General features: G+C 40.8%; 1 protein-coding gene across 1 annotated transcript in view; it reads right to left on the reverse strand.

The window, feature by feature from the left end:
- Positions 1 to 16,814, reverse strand: part of piezo2b (piezo-type mechanosensitive ion channel component 2b) — a gene marked incomplete at its 5' end in the record, with an annotated part of 73,384 nt that overhangs the window by 7,189 nt on the left and 49,381 nt on the right. The window contains 19 exons of the mRNA XM_079284909.1: positions 202 to 360; positions 741 to 952; positions 1,031 to 1,178; positions 2,014 to 2,146; positions 2,453 to 2,756; positions 4,029 to 4,205; positions 4,559 to 4,817; positions 6,241 to 6,888; positions 8,195 to 8,368; positions 8,754 to 8,947; positions 9,039 to 9,205; positions 9,812 to 9,892; positions 10,002 to 10,122; positions 10,968 to 11,066; positions 12,127 to 12,230; positions 13,437 to 13,505; positions 13,783 to 13,916; positions 15,569 to 15,658; positions 16,278 to 16,425. Coding sequence (XP_079141035.1) covers positions 202 to 360; positions 741 to 952; positions 1,031 to 1,178; positions 2,014 to 2,146; positions 2,453 to 2,756; positions 4,029 to 4,205; positions 4,559 to 4,817; positions 6,241 to 6,888; positions 8,195 to 8,368; positions 8,754 to 8,947; positions 9,039 to 9,205; positions 9,812 to 9,892; positions 10,002 to 10,122; positions 10,968 to 11,066; positions 12,127 to 12,230; positions 13,437 to 13,505; positions 13,783 to 13,916; positions 15,569 to 15,658; positions 16,278 to 16,425 — 3,421 coding nt within the window. The remainder of the gene's footprint in view (positions 1 to 201; positions 361 to 740; positions 953 to 1,030; positions 1,179 to 2,013; positions 2,147 to 2,452; positions 2,757 to 4,028; positions 4,206 to 4,558; positions 4,818 to 6,240; positions 6,889 to 8,194; positions 8,369 to 8,753; positions 8,948 to 9,038; positions 9,206 to 9,811; positions 9,893 to 10,001; positions 10,123 to 10,967; positions 11,067 to 12,126; positions 12,231 to 13,436; positions 13,506 to 13,782; positions 13,917 to 15,568; positions 15,659 to 16,277; positions 16,426 to 16,814) is intronic.

Raw genomic sequence — 16,814 nt, forward strand, 5'->3', positions numbered from 1 at the left:
GAATTATACAATAAAACATTCCCAAAAGACCCGAAATAAATATCTTGTTTCCACAGTTTTGAAACAAACAACTCCAGGTGTAATCCTGTCTGTCTCCTTCCATTCTTGCAACATCAGCTCGTTGTCAACCTCCGGACACGACGGGAGCCTTGGACCTGTTTGCCCAGCTGGAAGAAATGATACATTCCTGGAGTAACTCACCCTTGAAACAGGAAGAGGTTGACATAATTGTGGCTTTTGGTGAGGAAGTTTCCCAAAACGCGGGTGGGATAACCACAGCGGATCTGATAGGCTGACAGCCCGAAGTAGATGCACTTGACAAAATACCACATCTGAGCGACTCTGTTCTCGCTGAAACGCCTACGAGCGACAGAGAAGCAAAACAGTTTGTAAAATTGAAGTAGTCTGGATCTTTTTTTCATTCATAGACAGCACAAAGACTCAAATATTCAGTTTTGTTCAAGGCTTTGCAAACAAAAAAGCGCGATTGCAAAGAAAAGTAGGACTGAACAAATTCCTTTCAGCTGTAAAACATTCAGAATCAAAGAATTTGAGATGTTTTTCTTTATTTGAATAGTAACAGACATACAAGAGAGATGAAACGCATACACCACAGACACTACGCTATATTTTAAACCAAGGATATTGTCACCAAAGTACCTCAGAATATTGAACATTAATCAGGACACTTGGGATTAAATACAAATCACATCTAATATGACGGAGGATTGAGTTCTTACTTGTCTGTGACTCCTGGTAGGATAAAGAACATCCAGAAGTGGATGCCAAAGACCAGGATGACCTGGAAGACAACTTTTCCCATGACAGACTTTCTGAGGTAGAGGGCCCGGTCTACTATCATGGTCCCAAACTGGATCAGGACCATGACCAAGAAAGGTCCCGGCACCTGGTCCTCTGACAGGGACGATGTGATGTCTGCAGCCGAGTGTTTCTAGAAGGGATGAAACGAAATGTTGACTTTGTCAGAAGTGATTTTGTTCATGGATTTAAATCGGATTCTAAAACTTACACCAAACGCCCAGAATCCAAACACGATGATGATGAAGTCGACTGTGTCAGCGAGGAACATCAGCACATAGACGTCTGTGACTGCGCTGTACTCTGGGTGGATCAAGTTATAGAAGAACTGCCTCATGGGAATGTAGATCTCCATGAACCTATGAAGAAATAAAAAGAAACATCGGGCCTCACGCAAGAACCCCTCAGACAACAGATTCATTGTTTAAGTGGCTTGTTGGAATGATTCAGGAGAACTCGCTGCATTCACCAGTTTTCTCATATTTTGAAATTTCACTTCGGTACAAAAACTATTTCCCAGTAGACCAGGCCTGTCATAGGAGTCGTGCAAAATATTCACAAATCTATGATTTTGGTTTATTCTTAGTTATCCGCATGGCTCACAAAAGCCTAAGGCACATTTTTAGGAGTAATCTTATCATATTAGAAATGCTATTTGTGGTTATTTAATTTGATTAATTCGGATTTTATTGCATATTTTGCCTGATGTTGTATGTAACTCATCGTCAATGCTGCCTATCTTGGCCAGGACAGGTTTAAAAGGTTAAATAACTACATGTCAGACACCACCGGTCTTATTTTGAGAGAAAACAAAAGCAATAGAAGTATTCTATCTATGTGTTTCAACTACTGCTGCAGACGTAATATCTCAGAAACCGCTTGTGATTGCATTGAGAACAGTAACATGTTTTGATCGTCTGTTGCAGCACTTACCAAAAATTACACTGACTGGTCGAACGGGAATGCTGTAATTAACGGTCTAAATTTAGACCTTTGAAAGGTTTCAGCTGCTGTCTCACTGATATGATTTCCCATTATTGGTGCAGACGTAACTTGCCGAGCACAGTTCTCATCACTGCCCTCATAAAGTTACAAACTTTCTTGTGCAATTACAGTGAGGACTGTTGGCCAGTAAGCAGCCGTGGGTGGAGACAAAAGAAACAACGTTTGTGGACCAGCCGTGCTTCATTGTACCACTTTATGACGAAAGCTTTTCCTTTGAGGAGCTGCTCCCTCAGCTTCTCCATGATCATCTGCTTGCGGGTCTTCTGATGCACGCTGGCCTCGCTGCCGTCCTTGTGGCTGCTGTTGTGGGAAGTCGTACTTCCTGTGGAAACAATTTACATTTCGAGCTGCAAATGAGCCACGACGAGGCGTTGAGTCACTGACAAAGCCTAAGATCCATAAACACCAAACTTAATCCAAGGGTGAAGACTAGAGACCACAACACAGAGGATTCCTTCTGTTTATTGTTGTTGTGATTATTATTGTTAGAAGAGTAACAGTTATGCTGACTGCAAAATGACACATCACCCTCAGGGCTATTTTTAAGGGAAGGGTGTTAACTGTACCACATTCAGCCTCATGTTTTCTAGTTAGTAGTATGAAACAGACAACAGACAAAGATCCTCACCTCTCTTGGACCTTGCAGAAGAGTGGAGTGATCGGTGGGAAATGTGCGAGCCTCCGCTGGAGCTCTTGCGACGCTGGTAGGTCTGCTGTTGCGAGTAGTGCACCTGGACATGTCCTGAATCAATGGAGGTCCCAAAGTTTATGGATCTCAAGGTGTGAGTGGAGCCTCTCGTCTCACTCATCACTGAGGAGGCGTGTTCAGACCCCATCTCACTCTGCTTGTCTTTCCCCTCGTCCCCCGACTCGCTCTGACGAGAGAGCGCTCTCTTGTCTTTGGGCTCGTCATCGTCCCAAAGACCGTGGCACTGGAAATGAAAAGAAGAGGAAAAAGGGCAGGGTTTGTAAAGGCTGTGTCGTCTTTGATGCCCAGATTAATTGAGGGTCGGGTACAGGGAGTGCAGTTGCATTCAAACATTTCACAGTACATCCCAAACAATCACAGTTACAGAGTTTCTTTCATTTGTTGAGAAAGAAGGAAGACCGTGAGAAACATATGGAGAGAAATGCTCTGTCAAGATTCAATACATCTAAATTGGGTCAATGGTTTTATTTAAGATTGAATATCAGCCAGCTCGTGTTGCTAAAAGCTAATATATATATATATATATATATATATATATATATATATATATATATATATATATATATATATATATATATATATATATATATATATATATATATATATATATATATATATATATATTATATATATATATATATATTAAGAGGCCACCGCCAGGCTTGTAGGTCATCATAAAGTAAGTGAAAATACTGAAGAGGTGCCTCTGTGTTTTGTCTACGCAATGAATGCTTTTGTCATTTCAGACACTCTGTTCACGTGATTGCATCATATAACTGTAGCATGTGTATATTTAAGATGGCTTATTTAAGAAGCTTATTATTTGTTAATTCCTTCCAAGGGAAGCCTATACAGCACAGTTATATCTATGGGAAGCACAAAGAGCCTGCTTATGTTTCACAGATAAAGCAGACAATGTTCTAGGTTTTTTCTTTCTTTTTGCAAACAAATCCCATAGTAAGACCACAACCAACAATTTGTGAGACCTTCTCACAACACTTTCCAACTTCCCCCAACGGTTCTGTGGCTCTCATCCCCAAACTCATTATTTTCTACTGAAGACGTACATCTTTAAAAGTCGTCTAAAATACCGAGTTTCCTTCTTCTTCTTTTTTTCAAACTAAATGTGTGAAATTTTAAATAAATACAAACAGCTGGGCTCATTGATCCCCTTGTGTTTAATATAAGATTTTTCATATAGAAAGACAGTGAAAACAACTAAATGATTGGCCAAGATTATCGCGTTGCTGTTGTTTCACAATAGCGGACTATTTTCGGCCGCTAATACATTTGTTGCTCTGGTGAATTTTTATGGCAGCAAGACGGAGTATGTGGGATTGACTAAAGATAAACTCCAATGTTCCGTGTTTGTTGTTGGTTTGGGTCTTTTTGTGGAATTTGTTGACAATTAGAAAAATGTATAATATCACCATTTCTATCATTTACTATGATGCACATAGTGAACATTGTCCAAATATTCCGTGTTTGCAGCAACCTTCAGAATGGATCTGTGGAAGAAGAGAGCCAGTAATTGGACCAGGTCGTAGTGGACGTAGCCATCTTTCTTCTCCACTCCAATGATGTTGGGAGGATGATATGGTTTATTCTTATCTAAAACGTCCTTGTTGAAGGGGAAGGGAAACTGGAAGAAGTACTTGATGACGATGGTGACCTGGAGGGGAAACAAAGCGTGCGTCAGTGAAGCTGTCAGGAGGTTTTCCAATGAAACATAATAGAAACTCAATAAGTGAATTCTTACTCTTAGACTATAACGTAATTATCTTTTTCTCATTTTACCTGTGCATACATATTTGTAATCAATGCATCAATGCAACTTTATACTCCTACCTGTTGGATGTTATTGTCAAAAATATAATAAGTGTAAAGCTCTCTGAGCTTGTCTTCATTTTGTGCCAGCAGAAACAATATGGGCCAGTCCTCCGTACCGGAGCTTTATTCTCAATTGCGATATCAACATATTGTCACCAATACTAATACAAAATTTCCATCCGTATCTGACTGTACCTCAGTGTAGACAATGGCAGTCATCCAGTAGCGCTTGCTGGGCCGGGGAACTGACAGCATGGCCCAGAGGAAGATGGTGGTGGGAAGGACCAGGGAGATGCAGGAGGCCGATACCATGTGGTTGATGATGATGACCAGGTAGCACACCATCTCTGAGTTGGCCACCAGCATGTTGTAGATGGCGTAGCAGAGCTGGAGGATCAGAGGCTGTTTTTGGTAGAAGTTATCCGACTGCTCCAGCTCCTCATCATAAAACATCCTAAACAGACAGAAAGAGATGGATTGATTTGGTGTTTGATTGTTTTTCGGAATCTAAACGATTACAGAAACATAAATATCCGGGTTTATCTGGGTTATTCTTGATTCACAAAAATGCCTGCAATCATGGGTGGATTACTGAACGGGCCCCTGGGCTTCACTGGTAAAATGCCACTTAAAGACACACAGACAACTACAAACAGATACAAAAAGAACACAAAGACACGTAAAAAAAAATCACATGGCTACAAAAAGACACAAAACAACAGAAAAAGAGATGCAGAATGACCACAAAGAGACACACAAAGGAAACAAAAAGATACAAAACAACTACAAACGGATGTAAAACAGCCACAAACACTCAAAACAACTATAAACAGATGCAGAAAGATCCCTACGAGACACAACAAGACCACAAAGAGACCCAAATATACCACAAATATTATAGATCATGTCCAGATTGTATCTAGATATGATTCAACCTGCATTTACACCTGTTATTAATATGCGTCTCCAGAATTGAGATCTGATAACTCGGCTTGAAACACACACAAGTTTAGAATATTACGACCAAAGCCTCAGAGCTCGTAGTTGTTGTATGTGCATTGAAAACGCGATTGCATTCACACTTGTCTTCAATGTGGTCACAATGCTCCTCTGACCACCTCGGAGGTGGTTTCTCGATTTCATCACAATCCATCCTCAATGTGGTTTGGCCGCATTTACACGTTTGCTTTCATGCGGTCAAACATGATTCGAAATGCAATTCGATCACCCAAAAAACACATTTTGATGCATGGTGTGAAGGGCCACAAAGAGATACCGAACGACAACATTGAGATGCAAAATGACCACAAAGAGATGCAAAATGACACTGTCAGTCTGTGCGTGTTGTTCCTTTGTCGGAGGGGGGATGGGTCCATAACACATCTGTGCCCAGGGGCCCACTGTCTCATCATCAGTTTCACAAGTACTCTCCGACCACATACTGCCTCAGCGAAGAGGACCCTAAAGTCTGGCTCATATTGCAGTTATTTGTTGTTGGGATGTCCAGCAGTTTGTTTTAGTATAATACAATCTGGGCACTGTAGTGAAATCTGAAATCTGCAGCGCAAGAGGCAACGACACCAATTTACATGATTGGTGTAGCTTGGATCATTTGAAAATTCACAATACCAGTTTCGACAGGATTAAGCATTCAATGGAATGTTTTTGGTACTCTGTGATACAGAAATACTTCAGAAAGTACTGGTGTAGAGGTCAATACCAAGACCTATGGACGACACAAACTTACAGGACAAACTAGATGCTATTTCTAAAATGAAAAAGATGAATTTGCAGCGAAAGGTCTGAGACAAATAACTGTTGATTGTGATTCCTGTGAGGCTTCATGCTGAACATGTTTTGGTTGTTTTTGGACTTACTTGTTGAGCAGCAGTTCGCTGGCGGTCAGCTCAGTGGTCATGGAGGGCAACATGATGTCTGACCTGCTGTCTGAGTGGCTGTCAGAGGTCATCACCATGCGCCTCTTCCTATCCATGTCGCTCTCGTCATCGCTAACTTCCAGACGGTCGAAGCTGACGGCCTTGCTGTAACTGGGAGGCACGTCAGCGTCAAACGTTTTAGAAGCATCTGTATCGGGTGTGTAGACCAGCCCTACTCGCCCCTCTGTCGGCATGAAGTCCTGCTGTTCTCCTCCATCCTCACTCTCAGTGGTGAAGTCTTTCTCCGGGGCAAAAGGGGCAGATTCTGTCTCCACCAGCCTGAGAGAGGGGCCCTCATCTGGGCCTAGGGATTCCCAGGGAGCCTCTTCTCTCTCTTCTCTGTTCTGGTCTCTTGGTACCTCCTCACCCTCCTGGCCCTGGCCCTCACCCTCCTCCTCCTCTTTGTCCTTGGGTTCTGCATCACTCCAGCCACTGCCCTCGGCCCCCTCACTCTCATCTAGCTGTTGGGATTCCCAGGGAACCTGCTGCTGCTGTTTGTCTTCCCCTTGATCCCGCTCATCCTCCACTTCTTCTATGGTGTCTGAGGTGCCTTGTTTGGAGTAGAGCGTGACGCACTGGGTCGCCTCACTGCAGGGGACAAAAGCAGCAGGGATTGTGTCAATCTACGCTCAAGTCTATCCGTTCACATGGAAATAAAATAGAATCAGCCACCTAATTTAAACAGAATATGTGAAAAACATATGTCTGCTGAATTGCACATCCTCAGCAGGGGCCAGGTGTACTGATTGTAACGTACCAACAATATCTATTAAAGCCTTTTCATTTCTAAATATCCACTATTTTCTTTTTCTGAAAAGGAGAACATTCATAAGAACATAAAAAAACATTTAATAAACGATGATTTAGTTATAATCTCATCTGACAATTTGAAGTGTTTTTAGTGAACAGCATTTGTAACGAGTATAACATCACCTATAAAGACATATATTATATTATTTCTGTATTTTACAATACTATATTGTTCACTCTCATCTCCGCCAGGATACTATGTATTCTGCCTTGTGTGTGTTTTTTGTCCACAGCCAATCTCGCACACTACTGGACCCATCAGCTCATTTCTCTCGTGCTCATTTATGACTGTATGCTCAAGATCCTCTCACGGTTAGAGTGATTAACACTTTTTGAAAACATATTTAAATAACCACATATTTTATTGACTGTTTTAGCCATCGTTGACTGCTGACTCCTCACTTTTCCAACCGGCCGGGAGTGAGGGCCGCAGTCCTCAGTTTGGACTCTTGTTTTCGCTCTGGATTCAAATTGTTCCCGTCTTGATTTCTTAAGACAATTGCATGTAGCCTGTGTATATATGTCTGTATGTCCAACTATCGCTGAGCAAATAACAAACTAAACCGAGCACAACGTAGTGCATCTTCTCACGTCGGTAGGAGGAGAGCTAGTTAGTTGTTAGCAGTCGGTGGAAGTACTGCACGGTGCGTTTGGCTAACAGAGCAAACAGTTAACAGAACTAAACACACAGCAGGGTTGACGGTTTCTGTTCAGAGGAAGCATTAATCAGTCAGCATGAACCGTTACACGCCGAACTGCAGTTTAGCTGGCCGGAGCAGGTGCAGACAGCTGCTTAGATTAAAATGAGAGCGTATCTCTTGCTTTTCATATCACCGTTATTGGGTGAAAAACTTCTATTTCAAAATGAAAAATGACATGCATTTTTGACAGAATGTAATAAAGAGGTTTAAAAAAAAAAGAAACGCCATGCAATGACACTGCTGACGTCAAAAATCAACAAACGATGATCTGGAGAAGTCTTTTGATGAATCAAAAGTCAAGAGGCGTGATGATCTTCTTCATGTCCGTGACAATGAGAAGTAACACGTGATGTGTGTCAATGGATGATGCAGAGACCAGGCACCTGGACATGAAGCTGCTGCAGCTGTCCATTGACGAAGTGGACACGTCCAGGCCGCACATCTTACGCAGTTTGGGCCTGGCTCGCTCGCTGGTTTTGGGAATGCACTCTGGCATTACATCCAGGTCTTCCAGGGTGGATTGGCGAGAAAACAGTGTGGTGGCCTCGGTGAAGGCACTGAGAGATGGTGAGAGTGACACATGGAATGATTAGTGATGAGATGGGATCTATGTTAGGAAATAAAGACGGGGGATTCCCATATAATGTGTAATAAAAGCATCCAAACTTAACATGAAAAATGAAATTATGATGACCACAAAAATCCTGAGATGTGGCAAAGAAGGAGGATGAAATGGCTCAATGTGATGTTAATGAACGACCTCACAGCTGTTAATGGCTGCCATTTACAGCATAAAGGGGTGGTTCACCCAAATGGCAAAAAAAAAAACAGTTAGAATCTATTATTTTGCCGTCTCTCTCAACACTGGTGAACACTCCCTGAAACATTTCATGATCGGGACTCATTTGGTCTCCCATGTTGCATTGCTGAGGCTCCGTGTACCTGGATATGCTGTCCCTGGAGGCTGTGGAGTCCTGGCTCTCCATGGGGTAGCCTCTTCGCCTTCTGTGGACCCTGGTGGAGCCCGAGGCCGACTCGTCCTCACTTAGCTGATCCAAACTGGCCTGCCTGGACATGTTGAGCCTCATGGCCTTCTGGTAGTAGACGTGGATGCTCTCTCTAGACGGCACGTTACCCTGGTGGGAGAAGAGGAGTTAATCTATTACTGGTTCTTAATTACACCAAAGTCCTTCAATTGGCTTCGACAAATCCAATTTAAAAACGAACCTTTTTGACCTCTCTGGTCAGCATGCAGCGCTCTATACGCAGTACAGTGGAGATGTCGATGTACTCCCTGCACATGTCATTCATCCACTTGGTGAAGCTGTCCACCGTTGTCTGGAAGAGCACCCAGGTGAACTTTATGATGTTGAACACTCTCTTGATGATGTTGTCTAGCACAAAACAAAACGCTCACATTAAGTCAACTTTTCAGGGTGCAGTAAAGAATTGCACATTCATGGCTCTTAGTGGCAGTAAGCTGCTTTTTTCATGCTAATATGAAGAAATTATGCAAACTGACATTACTAAACTTTACAGAGCATATTAATAATTATCCTCCTGATCGGTCTGTAGAAGGAATGACCATCAAAGATGGAATGTTGGAAGTTTGTGATATTTCACCAAAACACTTCATGTGAAGTGGCGTCCTGATCCAAAACCAGAATTTAATTTAGATAAGAGGGTGAATCAGGGGAATCTAAATTAGGGAAAATAGAAAGCCATTTACTTTTTTGCAGATAACAACTTAGTGAGTGATTCTTTCCATTCTATAATTGTATAATAAGATGCCTAACTCATTAGATAATCACCTATCAACACCCCTATTAACAGTCAAAGATACAAAACTAAAATACATTAGTAATCAACACCATATGAAGGTTCTTCATAATTACATTCCAAATCAGGTTCAGACACAGAAGGAGGAACTTAACAGCACAAAATTAAATTCATCCATTCTTTGAAGATTCATAAAACTATTTTCTTGAGGAGAAACCAACCTGGACCATCAGACTTCTTGTTCTCTTCATCTTTTTCTTGCTCGTCTGAGAGCTCACCAACCTCTATGGTCACATTACCTCCTGAAGTACAGTAAAGACACCTCATTATGGTTGAAAGACGGAAATTGAAAGTGAAATTCATTCGTGACTGAAGTTAAAGTTTGTTTCATGCGAGTATAGACTTGCTTACCATCTTTCTTGCTTTTTCTGTGTCGAACTCCTTTGGTGTATTTTTTCCAAAATTTGCGTTTCTCTTTCGCTCGAGCCCTCAGGGCCGCTTTGGGGTCTGTGATCCAGGCGTGATAAAGAAACTAGAGAGCAGAGAGAGGGAGGTTATTATCGACGGAAGGACATGAAGAATAGGAGTCACTGAGGTAAATTACGCAAGAGCAATAACAAGCAAAAGGAGGAATTAAACACCAATTTAAGGTGGTTTTGCACGTTTTAGTATCTCAATTACAAATCATGTACATTTTAAAGACAATTTTTGACACAATACCTTTACTTTTTTAAATGATTCCAACATATAGCTCACAATTCTTCTCAGTAGCCAACTCTCACGTCGCTTCTCTAAAATACATCTTTTTTTTAAAACAGTCCATTCAAAAGTCCAGTAGAACTTAAATAAAAAACACATATTATCTAATATTCCTGGTGATCTACTGCCTATCTCAAGCACGTCTTTATACTCTGCATTGTTAGAATTTATGGTCAGACATTGTCAACTATTCACACTTTTTCTGTTCATGTAAAACATGCTCAAACACAGAGGCGAGGCCCAAACACCAACTGCTGATACTGACTCACAGACCATAACAACTCACAAACGCATAGCTCACAGCAGCTGACCAAATGAAAAGGTCAAAACAGACAGGACACACGTAGCCCAACCAATATAATGTCAGAATAATGCTGCAGTTCATGCAGCCCACGTCAAGTCAAAACAACATGCAAAAGAGCAAAGGCCAAAGCATTTCTATTCCAGTTTATGTTTGATGATTTATGCCAAATTAGCATTTGCTTTTGATATGGATAAACTGCAGAAGCAGAACACCAAACATGAGCTGGAAAGGTCGTTTGCTGTGGCGTTAGTTGTTACTTTAAGGGATGTTCATACAGAAAGCAAGCTGTGTTACTTAGTTCTGGTGGCGAGTACCTTGCCTGCCTTGACTACATACTGCAGTATAGTTTTAGGCAGCTTAATGATAGACTTGGGCAAGGCCAGAACAGCAGAGACAAACTTTCCAATAGCTCGCTAAAAAGAGACAGAGTGAGAGAGGATTAGTAGAAAATGATGTCATATTATTAGAAATAACAGAGGTTAGGTTAGGAGACAGTGAACAAAGGAGGATTTGGATACTGTGCAGGTAAATGTACATATGTTATCCCATTTATTAAATGTTAGTATTCAAAACACTTTCACATATTGGATCCTTCAAAAAAAAAAGATAACAAAGTAAACATCATCCTGTTTCTAAGATGTATCCAAGAAAAATAATTAACAGTAAAATATAAATACTTCACTCCATTTCAGAGGGAAATATTGTACTTCTTACTCCACTTCATGGAGCGATGCAGTTATTTTCAGATTAAGATTTTACACGTGAAAAACATAAGCTTATAAAATAAAACATAAAGAGACAAACAGATGGCGTGTGATCTTTCTGACTGAAAGCATCGTCTTCCACCAAAGACGTCTAACCTTCTCGCGTGGTTTCATTTAAATAACCGTTTGAGTCCCAAAGAAGTCAAATTAATATTGCATTCATGATCAAATAAAACAAGGATTAAAAAAAGGCCAAAAAATGAATACAAATTTGTTTATCAGAAGTTAGTTCTTTCTTCTTTCCGACCTCTAGGTTGGGAACCACTGGACGATACCTAACAGTGTATGAAGCGGGTAAAAGTACCTCCACTCTGACCAGCTTCAACTGTAGAATTCTGCTGACACGTTCACACGTTACAATAACTGCAGAAGCAGAACTTTGACTTTTGTACTTTAGGTTTAAAGCATGCGTCAGTATTTTTACTTCAGTATGCCAGACTTTTGCTAGTATTGGAGTATTGTATTTTTACATTGTATTGGTACTTTTACTGAAGCAAATGATCTGAGTACTTTTTCCTTGGATACAGAAAATACAATGGAGTAAAAAGTACAATATTTCCTTACTTCGAACTGTAAGTACTTGAGTAAACATACTTTATTATTTACTTCAGCTGAATGCAACATCCTCATCAATAATAAAACATGTAATTGGATGAAATAACTGTGACGGAGACAGAATTAAAACTGATTGGCCACGAGTGGAAGTCACCTGAAACGCCGACTTCTTTGCCTGTTCATCGTCTCCTTTGTCCTCCTCCTCCTCCTCATCCTCACTGTCAGTTTCAAACAAGTAATAGTCTCCACTTCTAACCACTGAAGGGGGCAGAGGGTAAAGTGCAGTTATAGTCAGTCAAACAGACGCTAAGGTCATTCATCTTTTTTCAACAACATTGAAATGCGGTTCAGAAAGGGTTCCCTTGCTGAAGGGAAGAGGCAGGAAAATCAAACCACTTACCGTAAAATTCTTAGGAACACAATACTTTTAAACATTTAACTGAGTTTGCAGTAAGTCATGATATAGACGCACATTAAAAAACATCAGAGACAAGTAAAGATGAAACAGAAAATGCAGAAAACACACAATATTAGTACGACAGATAGAACTATGAGCACAAAGCACAATGAAGGTTGACGATTAAATAAAAGATTATTCCAGTAAGCACAGTCGCCTTCAAGCTACTCGACAGAGCACGTGACTCCTGTCTACAGCAGTTCAGTGGGATAGACAAGGCTGACTTATGTCCTTGAGCAGAACCGCAGTGGGCGGGAGGCGAGGGAGGATGCTGGGATATGAAATATCAAAGGACAAAGAGATGAAATGGAGAAATAACTTGAAAATGTCATGTGGGGGTGTAGAACGACAGGAGACATGAGTTCAAACCAAACAGGCGACCACTGTATTCACTCAAAGATGCTGGTCATTTGTTTTATTTACCACAAAGAGACACAGTAAAGGTCGTCATTTTATATATTCAATCTCTGGTCCAATCGTTCCCTTTTCATTTTCTCCTGTTTGGTGACCATGTCCACAGGCAAAGAATGAACAAACCCTTTCATCCTTTATTCCAGTACTGAGAATAAAGGCGAGTCGACTTCATATCTTTGCATGAAAATGTGTTATAACGGAGTGATTCTCTACTGTGGGCTCTTCAGGTGAGACCGAGGATTATGTTTTAAACAATGTCAAGTACAAACCTCCAGACATTAGTAATTTTCTCTTGCAAAAGTCTCGTGTCTATTTAGGGCAACCCTGTTCTGGACCGATACCGACACGGTTTAATAGATCATCTTGAAACTGAAGAGCCTCTCCACACATAGTGTACACGAGAGCTGCAGGTGGTAACAAGGGCCCTTAAATAGAGACAGAAAAGGACTAAAGTCTGAATGGAGCAAGACTATTGTGTGTTGGTGCCTTCAGAGCCCAGGGGCAGTATGGGAATCCTCAGCGTTCTGGTCAAGGACACAAGGGCCAATCAGAGTGGAGGAAGAGAAAAAAGAGGGTTTGGGGGGTCAACCTACTGGAAGCATGGTCAACCCACGGCCTCCACCACTGCTTTTTTTTGGTCTTGGCTTTCGTTCGCTGTGCTCCTAAAATTTCACAAATACATCAATGCAACATTTCATAAGAAAATGAATTCTTCTGCAAACTTCAAGGCATTTCTTTTTACTCTATTAAGCTGCTTTCTTTTTTAGATCAAATACGAATGTAAATACATCATTATACAACATAAGTTAATGAATTAGGATGGCATTCAGGTATTGATGCACTCTCACCCATCTTCCTTGTGCACTACTAGCAAACATTTCACCTCAACACCAACTTTTCTAACATTGACTGCGCAGACAGAGTCAGCCGTCGTCATACCGTCATCATCATCCTCCTCCTCCTCCTCCTCGGGCTGGACGAGGGTCTGTCCTTCTCCAGACTCCTGTGCAATGCTCAGCATCCTCTCCTTGCCCTTCTTAAACTTTTGCTGCCTCACCTTAATGCGCTCCATCCTGATTAGATCAGAGAGGCAGTGAAGAGACACGAAGTATCGACACAGAGGAACATCACTGACGGCCTAACAGACTGACCATAAACATCTCCAGGCCTCATATACAAATTAGTGTACGTTATGAAACAGTGGAGTGCTCATTAGAGCGGGTGAGTGGATATTATCAGAGCTTATGAGTAACTCCTGAGATAACTGTAAGTGGTGGGAATACTTTGACTCTCTGTAGTAAGCTATACTGAGCTATGGCTTCCTGGAAACAGTAAAGACCAAGACAGGAGTTGCTTTTAACACACAATAGATTTGAAATGGCTTTCTTCAATCATGTTTACTCATTGACTAAATTGAGACTCATCAAAGATATTGAAAGACATGATATAGACATAACAGTGCTTGATGTTTTAGTACTTATATTCTATCGTCAAGAAATTCCATGAAAAGACAAAAAACTAAATAAAATTATATTTACAAAGTATTGCCTGTGCGGCAGAAGTCGAATATATCTTATTGAGCTGTGCCATATTGCTCCATTATTGTACAAAAATGATTAAAAACACATCAAAGAACAACACTGTTGCACTGGGTGACATAATCACTTCGTAATTAGAAGGAAGAGGCACACTGTAGAGCACCAAATGTGTATTAATCAGCTGCTGAAAATAGTCCCCCAATAAATGAACTATTCACAACAGTTTGAGTAACATTTGCTATGAACTACAGTGTCCAGCTGTTTCGGAAATGACCAAGCCTTTTTAAATAATGAAATTATCTGTGAACGTTTTTTTAGTTTTTTAAAGGCTGTCAACTGGGTGTGAACCTCAATAAAAACGGAGCGACCGGGTGCCAAATCATAATCACACATCCAAGAGGAAGCCACAAAAATGGCAGACACAGCACAAAAACCACTCACAATAACAGCGAGGCAAACCGCCAAGTTCGTTACAAAACAAGCACGAATCTGGAGTTGGTTTTCACAGGCAAGTCCCCCGAATCATGGTTGAGCGGGGAAGGATGGGCCAACTTTGAATGTCGTGTTGACAAACTCCAACCATTCTAATCATTATGTCTTTAACATTTACATCTCCAGTAGAAATGGATGGGCGTGACAGACAGACTAAAAGCACGGAGAGAGAGACTTATACATTGTTGGTTTTGGTTGAAATGATTTGTTGACAAAATGACGGCTACAGAATAATGCCAGCCGCATCCTTCAGATAGAAGAAAAGCAACCGATCACTGTCACAATATCAGATTTTCACTACATGATTATTTGGGCAAAAACAAATCACAATAACGATATTATTGCTATATCTATAGAAAATTAGAAAAAAAAAGAAAATCATAATGTTTATTGTGTGTTTTGTGTCTTTTTTGGCAAATGAGTTACACCCAAAATACGAGTGTAGGAAGGTGGAGAGAGTCTGTAACCATAACTGTACAAAAGTGTGATTTAAGGATGGATTATTTCCATAACATCATATTTATATCATTATGTGTGTTATTAACATGATGTCATTCGTTTTCGCGGTTATCGTGAGTACTGGTATATTGCTATGTTGCTATTTCAAAACTTCCCCTAGTATTGCATATAGTGCACCTCAACACCAAACCACAGCACGACACCACATGGAGTAAGTCAAACAGTTGGAGTCTCACTGTCTCTTCAGCTGCTCCACAGATTTGCGCTCTTCCTCCAGTCTCGCTCGCACCGCCTTCACTATCGTGGCCTGGAAAAGCTCCGCCCCTCTGAAACACGATCAAATGTTCCAAAAACAATCAGAGTCAGAGTGTGAAGGCTTGATCCTGCTTTACTATTTACAGACCAAAAGTATATTCCCTTTCTTTGGAAGCTGAAACAATGTCACACAACCCTTCAATGGGTTCATTGATTCCATAATTATCCAATTATAACGTCACTATATTGAGCAAATCAGTTACATAAGGAGCCAAGTTGAATTTGACTGAAAGACCTCTGTAATGAACTGCACATTTTCTCTCACGCATGTTTGTAATCACTGTCGTTTCTGTTGTTGTTATTAGAAATTCTGAACACTGACAAGATGCATATCTTTCCAATTATACTGACATAGAACTCTGGAGCATATTTTGGATTTGGCAGACGTGTTTTCTAAATACACATCCCCAGTTTTTGTCTTTTTTTCCCTGTCTAGAGTCTGTCCATCTTGTTCGTTACATGTTGTTTGCTTACTCAATAACTTACAAACCGTAGGCCTTGTAGCATCAGAGCGCTCTTGTGTCTTTATCAAATGAATCAGACTTTTTCACAGCAGACTTTGTAACATGTCATGGCAGTAAAAGCCACAGCGCCTCTGTGCAGCAGGCCGGCTCAGCACCATCTGCGTACCTGCACGCGAGGATCTGCGACGCTCTGATATCAGCCACCACGTGGAGGAAGTAGTAGCTCATGAAGACTCGTCTCTGCAGCAGCAGGAAGGCAAAGCAGATACTGTCCCAGATGATCCCGGCCTCGTTTTCGGGCCGATCACACTTCTCTAATGATTGGTGAAAGTGAGGACATTTATGAGGGTTAATTATCAAAAACGTTAATGCAGGAAGTCCTGAGATGCAGGTGAGAACAAAGCAATTTTGGTGTTCCATTTTTTTTAAGTCTCATCTAAATTGTGTTTTATCTGGTGTAAGATAAAACTTAGAACTTAGAACATGTGAAAAAAAGTTTGAGTTCCTCAAAAACATCATCTGTGAAACAAGTCGGGGAAAAAAGAAATTTGGCCAGGAACAAATTTATAAGCTACTTTTTCTTTTCATCGGTCAGTTTTGGAAGGTAATTTTGTTTTGTCAGGATCATTTCATTAATTGTTTGTTATTTAAACCTCATTTTGGCCACAAGAGGCTGAAGTGCACCACTAGCTCATGTTCTAAA

This window comes from Melanostigma gelatinosum (assembly GCF_949748355.1).
Source record: "Melanostigma gelatinosum genome assembly, chromosome: 15".
Taxonomy (NCBI): Eukaryota; Metazoa; Chordata; class Actinopteri; order Perciformes; family Zoarcidae; genus Melanostigma; species Melanostigma gelatinosum.